Here is a 20,068-nt window from a genome sequence, read left to right as displayed (position 1 = left end):
CTTCTTTGGAGAAATGTCTATTTAGGTCTCTGCCCATTTTTTGATTGGGTTGTTTGCTTTTTTGATATTGAGCTGTATAAGCTATTTGTACATTTTGGAAATTAATCCCCTGTCGGTCACATTGTTTGCAAATATTTTCTCTCATTTCATAGGTTGTCTTTTCATTTTGTTTATGGTTTCCTTTGCTCTGCAAAGTCTTTTAAGTTTAATTAGGTGCCATTTGTTTATCTTTGCTTTTGTTTCCATTACTCTGGGAGACAGATACAAAAAAGTATTGCTGCAATTTATGTCAAAGAATGTTCTGCCTATGTTTTCCTCTAGGAACGTTATATCCAGTCTTACATCTAGGTCTTTAATCCATTTTGAGTTTAATTTTGTATATGATGTTAGAGAATGTTCTAATTTCATTCTTTTACATGTAACTGTCCAGTTTTCCCAGTACCACTTATTGAAGAGATTGTCTTTTTTCCATTGGATATTCTCGCCTCCTTCATCATAGATTTGTTGACCATAAGAGTGTGGATTTATTTCTGGGCTTTCTGTCCTGTTCCATTGATCTTTGTGTCTGTTTTTGTGCTGGTACCATATTGTTTTGATTACTGTAGCTTTGTAGTATAGTGTGAAATCAGGGAGTGTGATTCCTACAGCTCCATTCTTCTTTCTCAAGATTATTTTGGCTATTTGGGGTCTTTTGTATTTCCATACAAATTCTCAAATTTTTTGTTCCAGTTTTGTGAAAAATGCCATTGGTAATTTGATAGGGATTGTATTGAATCTGTAGATTGCCATGGGTAGTACGGTCATTTTAACAATATTTATTCTTCCAATCCAAGAACATGGTGTATCTTTCCATCTGTTTGTATTGTCTTCAACTTCTTTCATCAGCATTATAGGTTTCAGAGTACAGGTCTTTTGCCTCCTTAGGTAGGTTTATTCCTAGGTATTTTATTCTTTTTGGTGCGATTAAACCACTACATTTTGAAGTGATTTGTACACTGTTGTAGCTATGTGCTCTCTCAGGGAAGCTGTCTCCTTGTTGAGAATTGTTCTTAGCATTTATCACTTCTAAGGGAAAGGCTTTATTTGTGAGTGAGAAAGTTTTTAGAAGACAGCAAAGTATGAAAAAATTTTAATTATTGATTGTAACAGGAGAAAAATGCATGAGCATTTGAAATCTATAGAGGTCCTAAAAAATCTTCACTTTTTAATTGCAACCAGCTCCACTAACAAAACTCATAACAAAGCTCCTAATTGTCTGAATCTTTAATGCATTTATCAGATTTTCTCCTTTTCCACTTTGTGATGGAGATGCAGACAAGTAATAAATTGGCCAAAAGGCAGATAGTAGAAGAAAATAATGAGAGAAGCAACCTGCAGAATTCACTCTCTGAGCTTCATGCCTGTATAACAGGCATTCTCAGCTCAGACAACTGACTGTGGATCTCTAATAACGTCTTAAAAGATTCTTTGAATGATTTATTCTTTAAAATACCATTTGTTTTTTTTTTTTTTTTTTTGGTAGTCCAAAATGACCACCTTGCCCCCACTGCCCATGACACGCCCAAAGCTTACGGCCTTAGCCAGACAGAAGCTGCCATGTTCCCCCAGAACAATACCAAGGTACGTGACCCTGGCTTTCATTTTTTATTCCTACAGAACGAATTTCTTGCAGTAAAAAATGTAAATAGCATATCTCAGAAAACAAAAGTGTTTGAAAACAAAAGTATACTGTTATATTCAGAATATTCAAATTTGCTGTTGCAGAAGGATTGATGAACCTCATTCAAAGATTAAGAATATATTTATTTAGCAGGCTAGCACTCATTTGATCATTTTATTTTCTATTACCATTATATTGTGCTTCCTGTAAAGCTTTGGAAATACATTTCCTTTTTAAAATATGTGTGGAGAATTGAAAGCAGAAGCTTTAGGCATGAAAGATGTATGGCATCTAAACCACAAGGTCCCAAGCACTGATTTCTGTTTTGGAGGAAGGACGACACAGTCTTACTACCGGGGTAAGCTGGCAGGCACGATTTAGCTCCTGAAATGATCCTGGGGCTTGAAAATGCATCATCGAACCACCACTGCCTGTGAATGTCTGCTGAGCTTATGGAGTTTTCAACTGCAGCCAAAAAACTGCAGGGCAGGAACTTGATGTATTTTATCATAATTATGAATATTAACTAAGATTGTGTTATTTAGAAATTTCCACTTATAGTTTTATTGATTTTTAGTAATGCACATATTATTTATCAATATAAACCTATATATAGGATAGGTGGATGTGGAGAAAAACCCATTTACTTAAGAATACAGAGTATTTTAATGTGTTGGTGTTTTATTTGTTTACACACTGAGGTTAGTATTCTTCCCTGCCTCTTTCCATTCAAGAAAATTAAAACCTATATATAGGTTTGATTTTTTTTATGCTTACCTTTCAATTCCTACAAGGCATAATGATCAAAGTATTATGAGACTACTTTGTTCTGAGAAGGACCATACCTCATTTTTGGTATTTCTAGCAAAGACCAAAGCCCCTGGACCAAAATAAATACATACAGCTAAATTACCATCAAAGTTCTTTGGTAATAGAATTGAAAACTGTAGAAATTGTAAAGTAGAAGTGTAGAAAATTGTAATTTTATTTTCAAATAATGTGAAAAACAGAAAATTTTCAATAGATGCATAATTCCAGTATATACATTCTTATTTTCCATTTTCCTTGTGAATAATGTGAAATATTTACAAAATCTGAAATAGCTAGCTTCTTCTTCCTGTCTTTTGTAATAACTGAGATTACATTTTCTTTTTAACACGAGCAAAAACATAGCCCAGTCTCACATCCCTAGAATAAGAGAGATTTTAAAGAAAAAAATTTTTGTATTCATTTTATTGAAGAAAAACATTTTTATCATAACCATCTAAGGCAAAGCTTTGTATCGACGTTCTCTATTAGCTTCTGAATAAAAAGGTATCTGTGTATCCCATACTCCTGTTGTCGTAAGATGTTCATAGTCTGCTTATTTGTAAAGGTGCCAGGTGTATGAAGATTGAACACACTACATGCGTAATATATTTCTCATTAAAGTCTTCTTAAAATCACTTTCATCTTGAACTTTTAATAATAATTTGAGTTTTATGTGTGATTTTAAAAACCACTAAAACAGCATGTCAGAGCAAAATTCTGTAATGTTTGCAACCAATAATTTTACCACATTTGTATCAAATAAGTATTCTTAGTTCAAGATCCTGTGCCAAACAGAATCTGACTTCTGTAGCTGGAAAGTTATATTGTGAGAGAACATGAATAAAATGGAAGATCTTTGGAAGATGTAAAAGAGTAAAATGGAAGATAATGCTTTGAGGAGAAAACCCCATTTACTTAAGAATGCAGAATATTTTAATGTGTTGGTGTTTTATTTGTTTACACACTGAGGTTAGTATTCTTCCCTGCCTCTTTCCATTCAAGAAAATTAAAATTTTGAAATTATCAATGAACAACCTAACTCTATAGCTCTTGCAGAACATTTATTATCTATGATATTATCCCCAGAATATTTCTGTTCTTCTGGTGGCATTTTATATGTTTGGTAGCTTTTCAACTCGATTTAAGGCAGTGCTTTATTATTTCTTTCCATTTCATTTAGGTCTCAATTGATGAAAGAAAAAGAGGACATAGATCATTATCTGGAGGTGAATTTCAAAGGATTGTCAAAAGAGGAGGTTGCTGCGTAAGTGTATACCTCTTAAAGGTACTTTAATATAAAGTTTGTTTATTTTGTCTTGATTCTTCATTGAAATTTCAATTTTCCTGTGCAGTCCACTTTTTCATTGGAACATAGCATTTAAAAATTAAAGTTCATATTAAATAGTGATAAATCATGTCTATTGGTCTTACACATATCAGTCTTTAATTTTATGACTTTCAAAATTCTCATATTTACCAAGATATTATACTATCATATTTGCAATATTTCAGTTAAGTCTATGTCATTAATTGCTTAATAACTTCCATTTTAAGGTATATTGCCTCCATGGGGGAGAAAAACACTTTAAGAGAAGGATTTGTGTATCTTTTTTTTCCTGGTGATTAAAAAAAACTCCCTTACTAATGTATATTCTCTCTCCCGTCAAGAACCCACAAAAAGAATTAATGGATCATAGTTTATTGGTTAATTTTAAAATAATTCTAAATTGTCTGGATTTATTTTTTTAATGAACAAAGTAAACTTTGCCATTTTATGGCTAGTCAGAACCTAATTTATGATCTGAGTAAAAACAGTATAAAAATCCATGTAGGTTAGTGAGAAATAAATAGAAACCTATAATAATAGCTAAACAGGTTTAATATTTCTTACCTATAGACTTGGTGACTCTGTTATCAGATTTTTATATGTAAGTATTGACTAATAGAAATCTTATATATGCATCTTATGGAATTCGTTAAATGATTCAACTATTCAACTATTCAAAAATATTTTATACAATAAATGCTTTTAAAAGATTGTCTCTATTAATGTTGCCTAGTGCTATGGAATTCCACTGACAGGGTATTCCTATTCATGGTTTTGGTACAGGTTTTCACATAGTCTAAAATTCTAAGTCTCTTGATACATTTCATTAGATAACTGTCAGTATGCATATAGCATGGAAAAGTGGAATAGTGCATTCTATCAGTAGCTACTTTATTTTATAGAGTGACAGAATTTATAAGCTATAATCACTGTCTTCCTTGGAGTTCTATTGACTGCCAAGGTAATATCTGGGACCTTTGGTTTTTAACTGCTATTCTAATTGCTAATTCACTAGCTTTCCATGGTAGCCTGTTGGACAAAATTAAAAGTCAGTGTTGTCTGATGATACAATTCCTTCTTAAAAGAAAAATATATATGAGTGATATTTGCTTTCTGATTTAAATATAGTGATATCTAAATAGCTATAGTTGGATTAAGAATTAGGAATTAAATTTGGAAGTAAACTTATGCTTCACATATTTTAAAAAATTAGACATCTATATACTTAAAATCTGCTTTCAGTCTGCACTGAAGAAAACATTATTATAAGACAATGCAAAATAGGCTATGTTAATGAGTGCTCTGTTACAAATATTATTTTTTTTCACTATGGATATTACCAAATTGATTTCAAATCCATATTATGCTACAGAACACAAGTAGCCCTGGGTAATTCTCAACCCTTACTGTTGAATTCTCCTTAAAGCTTCCTACACTTGAATACTTTTTTATATCAAAGCTCAAAGATAGTGGGTGCAAACCTTAGTAGGAAGGTAACTTGTACTTGGCTCACTATTATGCTCCTGAATGATATACATTGTAGACCTTGCCCCAAACAAATTGAATAGCATGTAAAGGAGAAAATTGATTTCAGCATCTCTCAGCAACACCCAGCAGGTGTCATGAGGAATTATGCATATTCCAAAGAATTTCTTTGTAAAACTTTTTATCAGCCATTGAACTCTAAAAAGATAAATTGGTCAGCAAGCATTTATTAAGTGCCTACTTTATATCTAACAGTAGGTTTTTCACAGAGGGGAAAACAACGTTATTTTAGTATCAAGTACTTGGTCTTATCCTTGTCTCTATTTGAAATAATACAAGCAGGAAATAAATATGCAATGAATGAGTTGCATAATTATACTGTGAGGTGCAGCCTAGAGGTCTGGAAAAAATCAGAGAAAACTAAGATGTTGGATAAAACTTGCCAAAGAAGACAGATTTTGAATTTGACTCCCTATCTGTTAGCATTACAAAATGATCAAACTGGTGTGTCACAGATCCTCAGTATACAAGAATATAAAGGGGAGAAATTGGTGAATCAAATTTCCAATCGGGCAATAGCAGTATCTAAGATATATCCTCAAATTCCTCTCTAAACTGCCTTATTCTTCCCTAAGATGATAACAGAAGTATATACTTACATAATTCATGTACACTAGCTTTGATATCCTGTAATATGGATGTGTTCTTTGTCTAGTCCCAGAATAACACTTCATCATCTACTCCAAAACATACCAACCTACTAATACATAAACTCACATTCTGTGTCCCTCCTATTGCAATGGGTGGAGAGTTCCTGTTCTTGTCTAAGGATGATGTCTCTACTTGTGTCCTGGATACCATCCGCTCTTACTTGTTCCAAGACTTTCTCCACCAGTTAAATGTGTTTTCTTGCTATATCATCAGTTTCTCCTTTTCTATTGGAGCAATCTCACTAGCATTCATATCTACTCTAGTATCTCCCTTGACTTCTTATCCTATTCCAGTTTCTACCTCATTTTTCTGTACCCTTCGCAGTAACCAGAAGCATTGTCTCCATCTTTCCACATCCCATTCTTACCTCAATTGACTCTAAATAGGTTTCCAGACCCAGAACTCACTGAAATCTGTTTCCTGTGACTGATGTCCTCCATTTTTATCACATCTAATGGTCATGTTTCTGTCCTCATCTTGTTTGATGCCTTCACATTATTTGATAGAGATGAATACTCTCTCCTTGAACATTCTGTGCTTGTGGCTTCCAGGATGCCATGTTCTATGGTTTTCCTCCAAACTCTTCAACTATGCTGCCTTTAGTCTCCTTTGCTGGCTGCTTTTCTATTTTCAAACTCTCAGTGGTGGATTGTTCTAGGGGTGGGTCTTTGACCCTCTACTCCAGCTATACTCTCTACCTGGATCTAGTCCTATAGCTTTAAATACAAGCAATACCTGATGGCTATCACATTTATAAATCCAGCCCTGACCTCTCCATTAAGCTTCAAATTTTTATATCCAACTGCCTCCTTGACATATTTACTTGGATTTTTAATACACATTCCAAGGCTAACATGGCCCCCCACTGGACTCTTGACTTACCTCTGCTGCCCCTCACACTCCCCCCTCCTAATAGCCCTCACCCAGTCTTCCCTCAGTTCAGTAAATGGTACCAAGGCAGCCTTGAGTTTCATCTTGCCTTCACCACCACTCCCCCATCTAATCCATCAGTATGTACTATCAGATATAACTCCAAAACTTATCCTGTGTTCATCTATTCTCTTCATTGCATGGTCACCATCATCTCTTGCCAAGATCACTGGAAGAGTCTCCTACTTGCTCTTCTAATATCCCCTTGAATTCCACCACAATTCAGACACCAGAATGACCTTTTAAAAATTAGATCATGGGGACACTCACCTGTTTAAAACCCTCCAAGAGCTTCCCATTGGTCTTATGATAAACTCTAAACTCTTCATCATGACCTAAATTTGTGTGTGATTTGGGCTTTGCTGACCTCTCTGGCCTTTTCCCCCATTCTCCATACCACTCACTCCTTTCAGTGTGGCCTTACTGCTGACACTTCTTGTCATGCAGGTGTCACCTTGAATGTGACCTCAGTCTGCTATTCCCTGACCCCATAATCAAGGAGCCCTCACCCCACCCACACTTATTCCCAGTCAAATCACCTGGGTGTATTTCTGCAGTCAGCTGGTCCTCATCTTCTGTTGGGAGTTTGTACCTCAGCTGTGTCATCCCTAGTGGAATGGATGCTCCACAGGACAGGGACGTGTCTGTGTGTACACCGCTGTGTCCCCAGGGCTTAAACAGAGCCTGGCACTTGGGCGGAGCTCAATAACTTGCTGTTAAATGAATAAATTAGTGAAGAATAAATGTCGGATTACTAACACCATGAAATAGGTATCCTGCTATGAATATTTTTTGATTACAACATTTTTTAGTTCAGTGTTGTAGGTAGCTAGTTTAACTGTTATATTGAGGAAGTTTAATTCCTCAAAAGTGTTATATGTTTACAAGTAAGAGTATAAAATTTAAGTGAGTAATTGAGCAAGACAAGCTAAAGTAGTTGTTACTGGAATGGTCAAACCCAATTGATGGGGGATCATTTTACTTTGGAATGGGGTAAAATGGTTCAAAGGCAAAGGGCTTCTGAGTTTTTTATCATCCACATTTACAGAAGGAATTCTACTATGCTTTATTACTTTTTAAGTGACCAGATTATTGCTGTGCCTAATAGGTATATTTTTTTCTAACGTATTGTACTAAAGTACAACATATTTGACACTGGTAATTTGACTTTCTTAGATAAGCTGTTGAATAGTCCATTGATAGTATTTAACTGATCTTTAACAACTAAAGAAGGGCATGTTGTAGTTCTGTACTTTGTGCTTTTTTATTCTGTATTATACTATCAGAATGCATTATTTAAGTGATACTTAAAGTATCACTTATTATCATATCATAATTGCCTTGAGGAGCTAAGTATTAAAAGTGTATTTATAGATTCAAATAAAATTTTCTGGGGGGCAGTTTTTACAGCTTTAGCTGTGTATATGAGGATACAAATAAGCAAACTTATCAAGGGACAGAGAATGTTAATCTGCTCAATATTATTTTCTGCTTCAGATATCAAGTTCTATTATACAGAAGAATAGATTTAGTTCAAAATTGTGTACATCTCTAAGATATTGCTTTCTTTCAGAATATCTTTCAGCGTCACCATTTGGTGTTTACTGAGTGTCACTTGGGCAGCACAGCCTTTCTCTCCTGCCTTTGAACTGTATTATACTTACTCAGTTAAAATAAATTAGCATTTTGCCCATCTTAGGTTTTCATCTTGAAAATATTCCACAATTGTCTTCCAATGGTGCTTTTACAAACTACAGATATACTTGTTATGAGCAAATTTAGCATTTGGATTTGCACCATGGTCAGGCATTCAAAGTATCTGTAACAAGGTGAAGATGTTTGTTCAGGATATACTATTTCATGATAACATTATGGGAATTAAGGCCCCTTTAGGTGAGCTCTTCTCTGCTTCATTCATCTTGTTTACTTTTGAATAATTTTGTGATACCATCTTGCTTTCTCTTCAAAACATTTTGCGTCTCTTTTAAAGTAATAAATTAAATTCCATGCGGAGGTTTGCCAGTTAAACTTCCTGAAGATGCCAATTGCTGAATAAATGGTTACTTGACTAACAGGAATAGGCAGGAGAGAGAAGGAAAGGAAGATGACCCAGTTTCCTTCTAGGTAGCGAATTGGGTTTTAAGATCTTCTTCCTTATTCAAGAAAAAGAGACAGGATTTTGGTGTTCTGAAGTGGAGAGACAATTATTCCTTTCTTTCTCCTGAATGTATTAAAAAAAGCAACAGCAGAGAATACATATGGGAACACAGGAGAGATTCCACTTACTTATTTACATTTTGATACTGTCTTCCACAGCAGATCTCTAAGATGTGAAACTAGGAAAGAAAAGAATTTTTGACAATAAATTTTTTAAAAAGAATATTGATATCAATAAAGTTTACAATTTGGGAATTTAAAAAAATGCAGTTGAAAGGCACTTTTAAAAATTGTTTAATAAGTGCAAAAAGGATCTCAAATTTACACCAAAGCCAAGTCTAAATAAATATGAAAGGAGGAAAGACTTCAAATGTCAACGGAACACAGAAATGCCAATATCTTAGGCATTTATGTCTTTATGTTCTTTAAAAGTTTGCTTTAACAGCTGCATAGCACAGGGAGATCAGCTCAGTGCTTTGTGACCACCTAGAGGGGTAGGATAGGGAAGGTGGGAGGGAGACGAAAGAGGGAAGGGTTATGGGGATATATGTAAACATATAGCTGATTCACTTTGTTATACAACAGAAACTAACACAACATTGTAAAGCAATTATACTTTTTTATAAAGATGTTAAAAAAAGTTTTCTTTAAAATATTATTTTCACATATGGTGTTTAAACTTATCAGCTCTAAATAGACCTAAAAAAAATCTTTGTGAGGGAAAAGCATAGGAATCATGACATTGCAGCTCTGGCTGTTAGGGGAGATGATTTCTTCCTCAGCTGGAAATTTGGCTTTGCTACTTAATACTGCTGTAATTTTTTGCAGGTTACCTGGCTTTGCTAATCTTTGATTTCCACAACTATTTGGAGACCATAATAATAATAGGACATTCTTGTGGAAGTTAAAAGAGATTCTCTGTATGAAACACATGTAGACAGTTCTCACTTCAGCTATTATCATTAACTGTCATTGATCATTTTTCTTTGGCTTTTAAAAGTTATAATATAAATATCCTAAATATTTTGCATTAACTTTGTCTTGATTTAGGTAGTAATAGTAATTTATCATTTTTCTTTAAATATGTATAGTTACGTATTTACTTTGTGCTAGGTATCATATTCATCATGTTTAGTAGACAGTTTTTAGTGAGGTACATTTCAAACAGTAATGCTAACTAATGAAGGGAATTTTTTAAAAATTTCATCTTATAATAAACTTTTCAGAAATTTTTTATGCTGTACTAAACAATATAATTTGCAGAGCCCACTGAGCTATTGCAGACAGTTTTTTAAAATGTCTATAAATTGCTTAAACTTATTGTTACTACCATAAGATTGCTTTAAGTATAAACCTACTGCTTTAGAAATGTGTAGAATATAGCCAGAGAATGTGACTTTTCCTACAATAGCTCATAAACCTGGAAGTGCATAATGGCACTCTATTTAGAAATCATTTGGGAAATTTAGTAATGAAGAACAAAGTGATAAAAAGGGATAAGCACCCAGGTACTACAGAGATTGAATCAGTTGGAATTAAAAGTGGGGTGAACAATGACCAAGCCTCATCATGCATAACTCATGGGGCAAGATGATTTTACTATGTGGAGCTTTGTTTCTGATATTGTGTTCTGTCCAAATTAAGAAAAGCTTGCATGGGAATATCCGAAATTAATTTGACTCTTTCCCATTCTCTGTTATGGTTAAAACATAATCCTCAAAATGTTGATATTGCTGCAATTCTATAAAAATCATCCCCCTAACTCATATCCATACCCTATTCTGTTTTCCATGTTAGAAAATGGAGATATTATAGTAAACAGTGTCATCTCAGTACTTAAAGCAAAATCAGATTATGGGCTCACAAGTACTCATTTGCTTTCCTAGGGCTTGCAGTATCCTCAAGTTTCTTCCATGTTGTAGCATTTGTAACAATTTCCTTCCTTTTTAAGGCTGAATAATATTCCATTGTATGTTTATATTTTGCTTATCCATTCATTTGTCAATGGACACTTGGGCTGCTTCAGTGTTTTACCTATTGTGAATAATGTTTCCTGTGAACACAGGTGTCTAAATATCTCTTTAAGACCCTGTTCTCAATTCATTTGAGTATATACCCAGGAGTGGAATTACTGAATAATTTGATAACTTTATTTAAAATTTTTTGAGAACCACCATTCTGCCACTACAATGGCTGTACCATTTTTCATTCTCACTGACAATGCACATGGGTTCCAGTTGCTTCACATCTTCACCAACATTTTTCATTTCCTGCTTTCATGCTAGTAGCCATCATAATGAGTGTGAGGGGTATCTCACTGAGATCTTGATTTACGTTTCTCCAGTGATTAGTAATGTTGAGCATCTTTTCATGTGCTTATTGATCCTTTAGATCTCTTCTTTAGAGAAATGTTTATTCAAGTCCTTTCTGTTTTTGAATTGAGTTGTTTGTTTTTTATTATTAAGTTTTAGGAATACTTCTATATTCTGGATATTAATTCCTTATCAGATATGTGATTTGCAATTATTTTCTCCTATTCCATTGATTGCCTTTCACTCTGTTGATAGTATCCTTTGATGACATTTTTTAAAATTTCATGAAGTCTAATTTGTCTATTTTTTCTTGTGTTGCCTGCACTTTTGCCGTCATAGCCAAGAAATCATTGCCAAATCCAATGTTGTAAAGCTTTTGCCCTATGATTTCTTCTAAGAGTTTTATACTTTTAGCTACTGTGTTTAGGTCTTTGATCCATTTTGAGTTAATTTATGTCTATAGTGTTAGGTAAGCTTCCAACTTAATTCTTTTGCATGTGGATATCTAGTTTTCCCATCATCATTTGTTGAAAAAAACTGTCCTTTCCCCTTTGAATAGTCTTAATACCCTTGTCAAAAATTGTTTGACCATATATGTGAAGATTTATTTCTGAGCTCTCTATTCTATTCGTTTGGTCTATATGTTTGTCTTTATGCCAGTACCATGCTGATTACTGTAACTGTGTAGTAAGTTTTGAAATCAGGACGTGTGAGTCCACCTTTTTTCTTTTTCAAGATTAGTTTGGTTATTAAGGTCCCTTGAGATTACATATGAATTTTAGAATGAATTTTTCTACGTGTAAAAAAATTGTCATTGGTATTTTGATAGGGATTGCATTGAATCTGTAAATTGCTTTAGGTAGTATTGACAGCATAACAATATTAAGTATTCTAATCCATGAACATAAGATGTCCTTTTATTTATTTATGTCTTCTTTAATTTCTTTCAGCAATGTTTTATAGTTTTCATTGCACAGGTCTTTTACCTCCTTAGTAAAGTTAATTCCTGAGTATTTTATTTTATTATTTTTGTTATTGTAAGTGGAATTGTTTTCTTAATTTCCTTTTCAGATTATTTATTCTTAGTGCATACATATACTACTGAATTTTGAATGTTGATCTTGTATCCAGAATTTGTTATTACTTTGCTGCATTTGTTTATTAGTTTGAATAGCTTTTTGTGGAATCTTTTGAGTTTTTGACATATAAAAATCACAACAGCTAGAAAAAGAGATAATTTTACTTCTTCCTTTCTAGTTTGAATGCCTTTTATTTCTTTTTCTTTCCTAATTGCTCTAAGTACTGTGTTGAATAGAAGTGATGAAACTGGGCCTTTTTGCCTTGTTTCTAATCGTAGAGGAAAGCTTTCAGTCTTTCACTATTGAGTATGATGATCACTATGAGTTTTTCATATATGGGTTTTGTTATGTTGAGGCAGTTCCCTTCTATTCCTAATTTGTTGAGTATTTTATCATGAAAGGGTATTTGATTTTATCAGATACTTTTTCTGCATTGAGATGATCATATGGTAATTTTTTCTTCATTCTGTTAATATGATGTATTGATAAGTATTAGTATGTTGAACCATCCTTGCATTCCAATTGGCCATGATGTCTAATCCTTTTAATATGCTGCTGAATTCATTTCACTAGTATTTTGTTGAATTAATGTTCATAAGAGATATTTGTCTGTAGTTCTCTTTTCTTGAGGTATTTTTTTCTGGCTTTGGTATCAGGGAAATGCTGGCCTAATAGAATGAAATAGGAAGTGTTCTCTCCCATTCAGTTTTTTGAAATGTTTGAGAAGAATTGGTGTTAGTCCGTTACATTTTTGGTAGAATGAATCAGTGAGGCCATCATCCAGGGCTTTTCTTTGTTGGGAGATTTTTGATTACTGACTCATTATCCTTACAAGTTATAGGTCAGTTCAGGCTTATTATTTCTTCATGATTCAGTCTTGGTAGGTTTTGTTTCTAGGAATCTGTCCATTTCATGTAGGTTATCCAATTTTTTACACAGAGTTGTTCACAGTACTCTCTAATAATCCTTTTTTATCTCTAAAATTGGTAGTAATGTCCCTACTTTCATTTCTTTCTTTTTTTTGGAGTATAGTTGCTTTACAATGTTGTGTTAGTTTCTGCTGTACAACAAAGCCTACTTTCATTTCTGATTGTAGTACTTTGAGTCTTCTCTGTTTTTTTCTTAGTTGATCTAGCTAAAGGTTTCTCAATTTTGTTGATCTTTTCAAAGAACCAATTTTTGTTTTCATTGATTTCTTTTTCTATCCTCTATTTCATTTATCTCTGCCCTAATCTTTATTATTTTTTTTCTTCTGAAAGCTTTGGGTTTAGTTTTGTTCTTTTCCTAATTCATTAAGTTGTAAGGTTAGAATGTTGATTTGAGATCTTTTTGTTTTTAAATGTTTTTTAAAATATCTTTCTTTTTTATAAATTTAAGCACTTATAGTTATAAATTTCCCCTTTAGCACTGCTTTCACTGCATTCTATAAGTTTTGCCATGTTGTGTTTTCATTTTCATTCATCTCTTAAGTATTTTCTAATTTCCCTTGTGATTTCTTCTTTGATCCATTGGTTGTTTAAGAGTGTGTTACTTAATTTCCACAATTTGTGAATTCTCCAGTTTTCCCTCCCTTAATGACTGCTCTAGTTGTGGCCAAAGAAGGTACTTTGTGTGATATCTAGACTTAATTTTTGGCCTAATATATGGGCAATCCTGGAAAATGTCCTGTGTGCCCTTGAGAAGACTGTATTCTGTCATTGTTGGGTAGAGTGTTCTGCATATATCTGTTACACCTAGTTGGTTTATTGTATTTTTCAAGTCCTCTGTTTTCTTACTTATCTTCTGTTTGGTTGTTCTATCCATTATTGAGAGTCAGGTATTGAAATCTCCAGCTATTATTGTATAACTGTCTATTTCTCGCCTCAATTCTGTCAATTTTTGCTTTATTTATTTTGATGGTCTCTTATTAAGTGCATGAACATTTATGACAGTTGTATCTTCCTCCTGTATTGAATCTGTTATTAATATATTACGGCCTCCTTTGTCTCTTATAGCCCTTTTTAAATTTCAAGTCTATTTTGTCTGACATTAGTGTAGCCACCCCTACTCTCCTTTTGTTACTATTGCCATGAAATATCTTTCCCCATCATTTAATTTTAAACCTATTTGTGTCTTTGGATCTAAAGTGAGTGTCTTGTAGACAGCACATAGTTGCATCACGTTTTTTTATTCATTCTGCCAGTCTCTGTCCTTTGATTGGAGAGTTTAATCCACTTACATTTAAAGTAATTACTAATAAGGAGGGACTTATGTCACTTACTATTTGTTTTTTATGTACCTTATAGCTTCTTTGTTCCTCATTTCCTGCATTACGGTATTCTTTTTTTTTTTTTTTTTTTTTTTTTCGGTATGCGGGCCTCTCACTGCTGTGGCCTCTCCCATTGCGGAGCACAGGCTCCGGACACGCAGACCCAGCGGCCATGACTCACGGGCCCAGCTGCTCTGCAGCATGTGGGATCCTCCCGGACTGGGGCACGAACCCGTGTCCCCTGCATCGGCAGGCGGACTCTCAACCACTGTGCCACCAGGGAAGCCCTACTGTATTCTTTTATGTTGATTTTTTTTTTATAGTGAAACCTTTGAATTCTCTTCTCATTTCCTTTTGTGTATATTCTGTAACTATTTTCTTTGTGGAGCCATGGGGCTTACATCTGATATCCTAAAATTATAACCTCTGTTTTGAATTTATACCAGTTTATCTTCACTAACATACAAAAACTTTGCTTCTTGAGAGCTCCATTCCTACCTCTTTTGATTATTGATGTTGTAAAACTACATCCTTATACATTTTGCATCCAAAAAACAAACTAATCATTTTGTTATTGAAAGGCTTTATTTTTTTAGAGTTTTAGGTTCACAGCAAAACTGACAGGAAGGTATAGAGATTTACAGATACCCTCTGCTCCCACACATACATTAATAATTGTTTTTTTAATGCTATATCCTAAATTATGTAGAAAACAAAATGTGAAGTTACCAACTATTGTTACAAAAATACTAGCTTCTATAATTGACCACGTGTCTACCTTTACTGAGACTTTTATTTCTTCATATGACTTCAGGTTACTCTTTTTCAACCTGCAGGACTCCTTTTAGCACTTCTTGCAGGGCAAGTCCCGTAGAAATAAAGTTCCTCAGCTTTTGTTTATCTGGGAATGTTCTTAATTTCTTCCTCACTTTAGAAGGACAGTTTTGCCAGATGTAAGATTATTGGTTGACAGTTTTTTTCTTTTAGCATTTTGAATACATAATTCACTTCACTGTACAGTAGAAACTAACACAATATTGTAAAACAACTATACCCCAATAAAAAAAAAAAGACCCTGCTTTCTGGTCTCCAAAGTTTCTAGTGAGAAATCTGCTTAAAACCTTGTTGAGGATGCTGTGTATGTGATGAGTTGCTTCTCTATTGCTGCTTTAGATTCACTCTTTGTCTTTGCCTTTGGGAGTTTGATTATAATGGTGTCTCAATGCGTATCTCTTTGAATTTTCCTACTTAGAGTTTGTTGAATTTCTCAAATATTTACATTCATGACATTTATCAAACTTGGGAAGTTTTCACCATTTTTCTTAAAAGAATCTCTGTTCTCCTCCTGGGACTCCCACAATGCATATGTCGGTCTATTAAATTGAATATATAAATTTGTAGGAAATATTTTTCCTCTATTATTTTTAATTAGCTTATTTGGAAATTTTCAAAATTTTATACTGGGATGAGTCTCTGAGATCATTTTAAATACTCTGTACTTTGAGCTGGGAGGTGTGTGTTTATAAACACATGTATGTTTATAAATAAATATATATACTGTGTATTTGTATGTATGTATGGAGCCATGGCTACTTTGCTCACATGTGCATCCTCAGTACTCATACAGTGCTTGGCTCACAGGTGTTGGGGCAATTGATGAATGGGGATCTTTTACCCCTTTGTAGCCCTATATATGTGCTCTGCCTGAAATGCCCTTCTCCTTCTCCCGTGCCTTGTGTACTTGATAACCTTCTCTACCAGCCTCAGCTTAACTGTTTCTTGCCCTGTGAGGCCTCCTTTGATCCATCCTCACTCACATGGTAAGAGTTCAGATTGCCTGCATGAACTCTCTTAATAGCCATTGACAATCATGTACATGTGTTTTGTTTTCTTTCCTTCATGATTAATGTTTAAAAATCTAAGATTGTGGTCCATTAGTGGGTAGTGATTATGACTCATGAGTTTGGGTATCATGATAAGCATTTAAAATATGAAAGACTATAGAATTAGAAAGGGGTTCATTACATAGAGCGGGTTGCCAGATATAATGAAATAGAGCATGGGTTCTAAAAGCAGACTCGCTGAACTCAAACCCAGCTTTATACTCACTAACAAGGTAACTGGTCAACTTTGGCCAAGTTACTTAACCTTTCTGTGCCTCAGTTTTCTCATGTAAAAAAATAGGGGTAACAATAAGAGGGCTTGGCTCATGGAATGGTTATGAGGATTAATTGAGTTAATATTTACAAAGAGATCAGAATATTTTGAGTATTAGTGCTTTTAAATTTTGTTTCATATACATACATATGTGAAATATATATGTACATGTACTGAATTGCAATGTGAAATGTCTTTCTTGTTGTGAATTGCCACAAGGAAAGGATTCTGCTCTAGACTCAGAGTTCTTTGAAAGCAGTGTTTCATTCTCCTTTAAGATTCTTCTGACTTACATAAAATAATGCTTTATTTCTTGTTAACTTTCTTTCTGGAGAGGATTGAAGAAACTTAAAAGTAATGTTTTATATTACATAGCTGTCAGATTATTATAGAAAATTAAAGGCAAATAAAGGAAAAGTATATAAATATACTCCCCATCAGGGTTAATATAGTTCCCCTGAAGAAACATTAAATTTCACTCTGAACTTCTGGGCAGACTGGGCAAAAAGGGAGATGTGATGGACTAGAGAATCCTCATTACCTGATGAAAGGAAGCATATCAGTTCTTCAAGAGAGATAAGCTTTTTCCTGATACTAAATTCCAGAAGAAAGTTATCACATGATCTTATATAAGAAAAATGGAGCAATATAATAAAACTTTGCACACCTAATGAACAATGAAATGGATGTGTAGACAGCTTATCATAAATATTACATCTCTTAGCCAAGTTTTATTTTAGGCCAAATAGTAATGGGTAAGACATATTACATTATTAATACTGTGTGCTGGTCTGTGTTTTTAGTGATCCTCACAATAAACCTGGAAATAAATCTTGTTATTACTTCCAGAGACCAAGGCATAGGGAGATTAAGTACTTTGACCAAGGCAATCTAATGTTATAAAGAAGCAGAAACAATGAGACAGAAAAAATGATTCATAGAGAGGAAGGAATGAACAAGCTAGAAAGAAAATGAATCAGGCATGAATCAGAGATCAGATTTCTAGACTCCTCATGAATTCCCAGTACTGTTATGGATCTAGAACCTCCCTCTGGGTTCACCTTGTAAGGACCCAGTTATTCTATAACCCTGACTCATATTTCCATAAAATCCCCTTAAGCTTGTCTGAAACAATCCCTTATCCTATAGCCAATGTAGCCACAGAAATACATTGCTGAATGAGGCAATTGTCTTAAAAGTTTAGTTTAGGGGTTTTTCCACTTCAAGATCAAGATGGATGGCTAAATACATTTCCTTCCTATATTTGAAGTGACCACTCAAAAGTCCAAAAGATAGTAAATTCTTAACATGATAGGAAAGGAAGAAAAATGAGAGATTCCAAGATTTTCAGAAATACATTTTCAGAAAGCAGTTGGAATATTACCAGAGATAAAAGGTAACATTTCATAATGATACAAGAAGTTGGTTCATCAAGAACACATAATCCTAAATGTTTGTGTTCCTATGACAGAACTTCAAAGTAATAAAACAAAAACTGATAGAAAGAAAAGGAAAAACAGACAAGTCCACAATTATAGTTGGAGATTCTAACACCACTTTCTCAATAATTGATTAAAAAATCATGAGATTATTGAAGACTTGAACAATACCATTGATCAGCTTAAATAATTGGCATTTACATACATTCCACCAAACAACAGCAGAACACATTATTTTCAAGTACACATGGAATACTTTTCAAAGGAGATGATATTCTGAGCCATAAAACAAACTTCAATATACTTAAAAGGATTTAAATCCTAAAAATTATTTTCTCTTACTACAATGGAATTAAATTAGAAATAATGGCAGCAAGACCTCTGAAAAATCCCCATAAATTTGGAAACTAGACAATGTATTTCTAAATAAACCATAGATCAAAGAAGAAATCAAGGCAAATTAGAAAATCCTTTGAACTGAATTTTTAAAATATGGCATATCAAAATTGGTAGGATGAAGCTAAAGCAGTGCTTAAAGGGAAGTTTATAGCATTAAAATTGTTTATATTTGAAAAATAGAAATGTCTAAAGTTATTGCCCTAAGTTTTCATTTAAAAAAACTAGAAAATAATTAAACTGAAAATAGAGAAAAAGTAGTAGTAAAATGGGGGCAGAAAACAGGAAAACAGTAGAGAAAATCAATGAAACTAAAAACGGCTTTTTTGAAAAGATCAGTAAAGTTGATCAATCTTTAGTCATAATGATCAGAGAAAAAGAAGGTAGACACAACTTACCAATTTCAGAAGTGAAAGAGGGGACACATCACTACAGATTACATAAATATTAAATTGGTAATTAAGAAATAAACTTTATACTGGTAAACTCAACAGCTTACAGAAATGGCTAAATTTTGTGAGACACTGCCAAAATTCACTTAAGTAGAAATAGATATCGCAGTAGATTCACTAAACACATTGAATTAATAGTTTAAAAACTTCCCACAAAGAAAATTCCAGGCCCATTTTGCTTCACTGGTGAATTCTACCTAACATTTGGAAAAAAAAAACAAACCCAATCAATTTGGCACAAACTCTTCAATAAAATAGAAGAAACACTTCTCAACTCATTCTATGAGACCAGAATTATCCTGATACCAATACCAAAGAAAGCCATTACATAAAAAGAAAATCACAGAATAATAATATTCCTCATAAATAGTGATGAAAAAAAAACCTTAAAAAGTAACAGTTGGCCTGAGCTCCTGTCAGGGAAGCTGGTGTACCGTGCAGAGTCCTTTTCATTTGGCATCAGTGCAAGGAATAGCCAGCTTGTGCTCTCCCAACCCATAAATCTCAGGATGAATCCCGCAAACAGAGGAAACTCAAATGCACTACCTATGTTAAGAAATTGAGAACTTCATTATTATGAATAGACAAATAGCCTCTGATATCTGAGAAAATATTTCAATACAAAAGAAAAAAAGATGAACAAAGAGAACACTCAATGTCAGCTGAAACAAAGTTTCTATAGGGAAAAGAGGAACTTTGAGAGATTTCCAATTTCTTTCCTTACAGACATTGTAGAAAATCTTACATCCCTCAAATGTAACCTGATGCTATGAAATCATTTAAAGAAAAATAATTCTTCAAAATTAAAGGTAGCTGACATATTTTTTAAAACTCAAAGGAAAGGATGGAAAAGAAAGATAAGGCTATCAACATGTAGAATAAAAACAGAAAAGATATAGAAAATA

The 20,068-nt window shown here is 33.6% G+C and overlaps 1 protein-coding gene across 2 annotated transcripts in view; it reads left to right on the top strand.

The window, feature by feature from the left end:
* The first annotated feature begins 1,520 nt into the window (after nucleotides 1–1,520).
* TTC29 (tetratricopeptide repeat domain 29) overlaps nucleotides 1,521–20,068 on the top strand; it is a 241,988-nt gene continuing 223,440 nt past the window's right edge. The window contains exons 1-2 of one of the 2 annotated variants that reach the window (XM_059065746.1): nucleotides 1,521–1,620; nucleotides 3,651–3,734. In XM_059065746.1, the coding sequence (XP_058921729.1) occupies nucleotides 1,529–1,620; nucleotides 3,651–3,734 (176 nt within the window). In that variant the 5' untranslated portion in view covers nucleotides 1,521–1,528. The remainder of the gene's footprint in view (nucleotides 1,621–3,650; nucleotides 3,735–20,068) is intronic. The other variant, XM_067036908.1, reaches the window with a different exon arrangement.

This window comes from Kogia breviceps, chromosome 6 (assembly GCF_026419965.1).
Source record: "Kogia breviceps isolate mKogBre1 chromosome 6, mKogBre1 haplotype 1, whole genome shotgun sequence".
Taxonomy (NCBI): domain Eukaryota; kingdom Metazoa; phylum Chordata; class Mammalia; order Artiodactyla; family Physeteridae; genus Kogia; species Kogia breviceps.
Note: the sequence above shows the minus strand (reverse complement) of the source record. Positions and strands in the feature narration are given on the sequence as shown.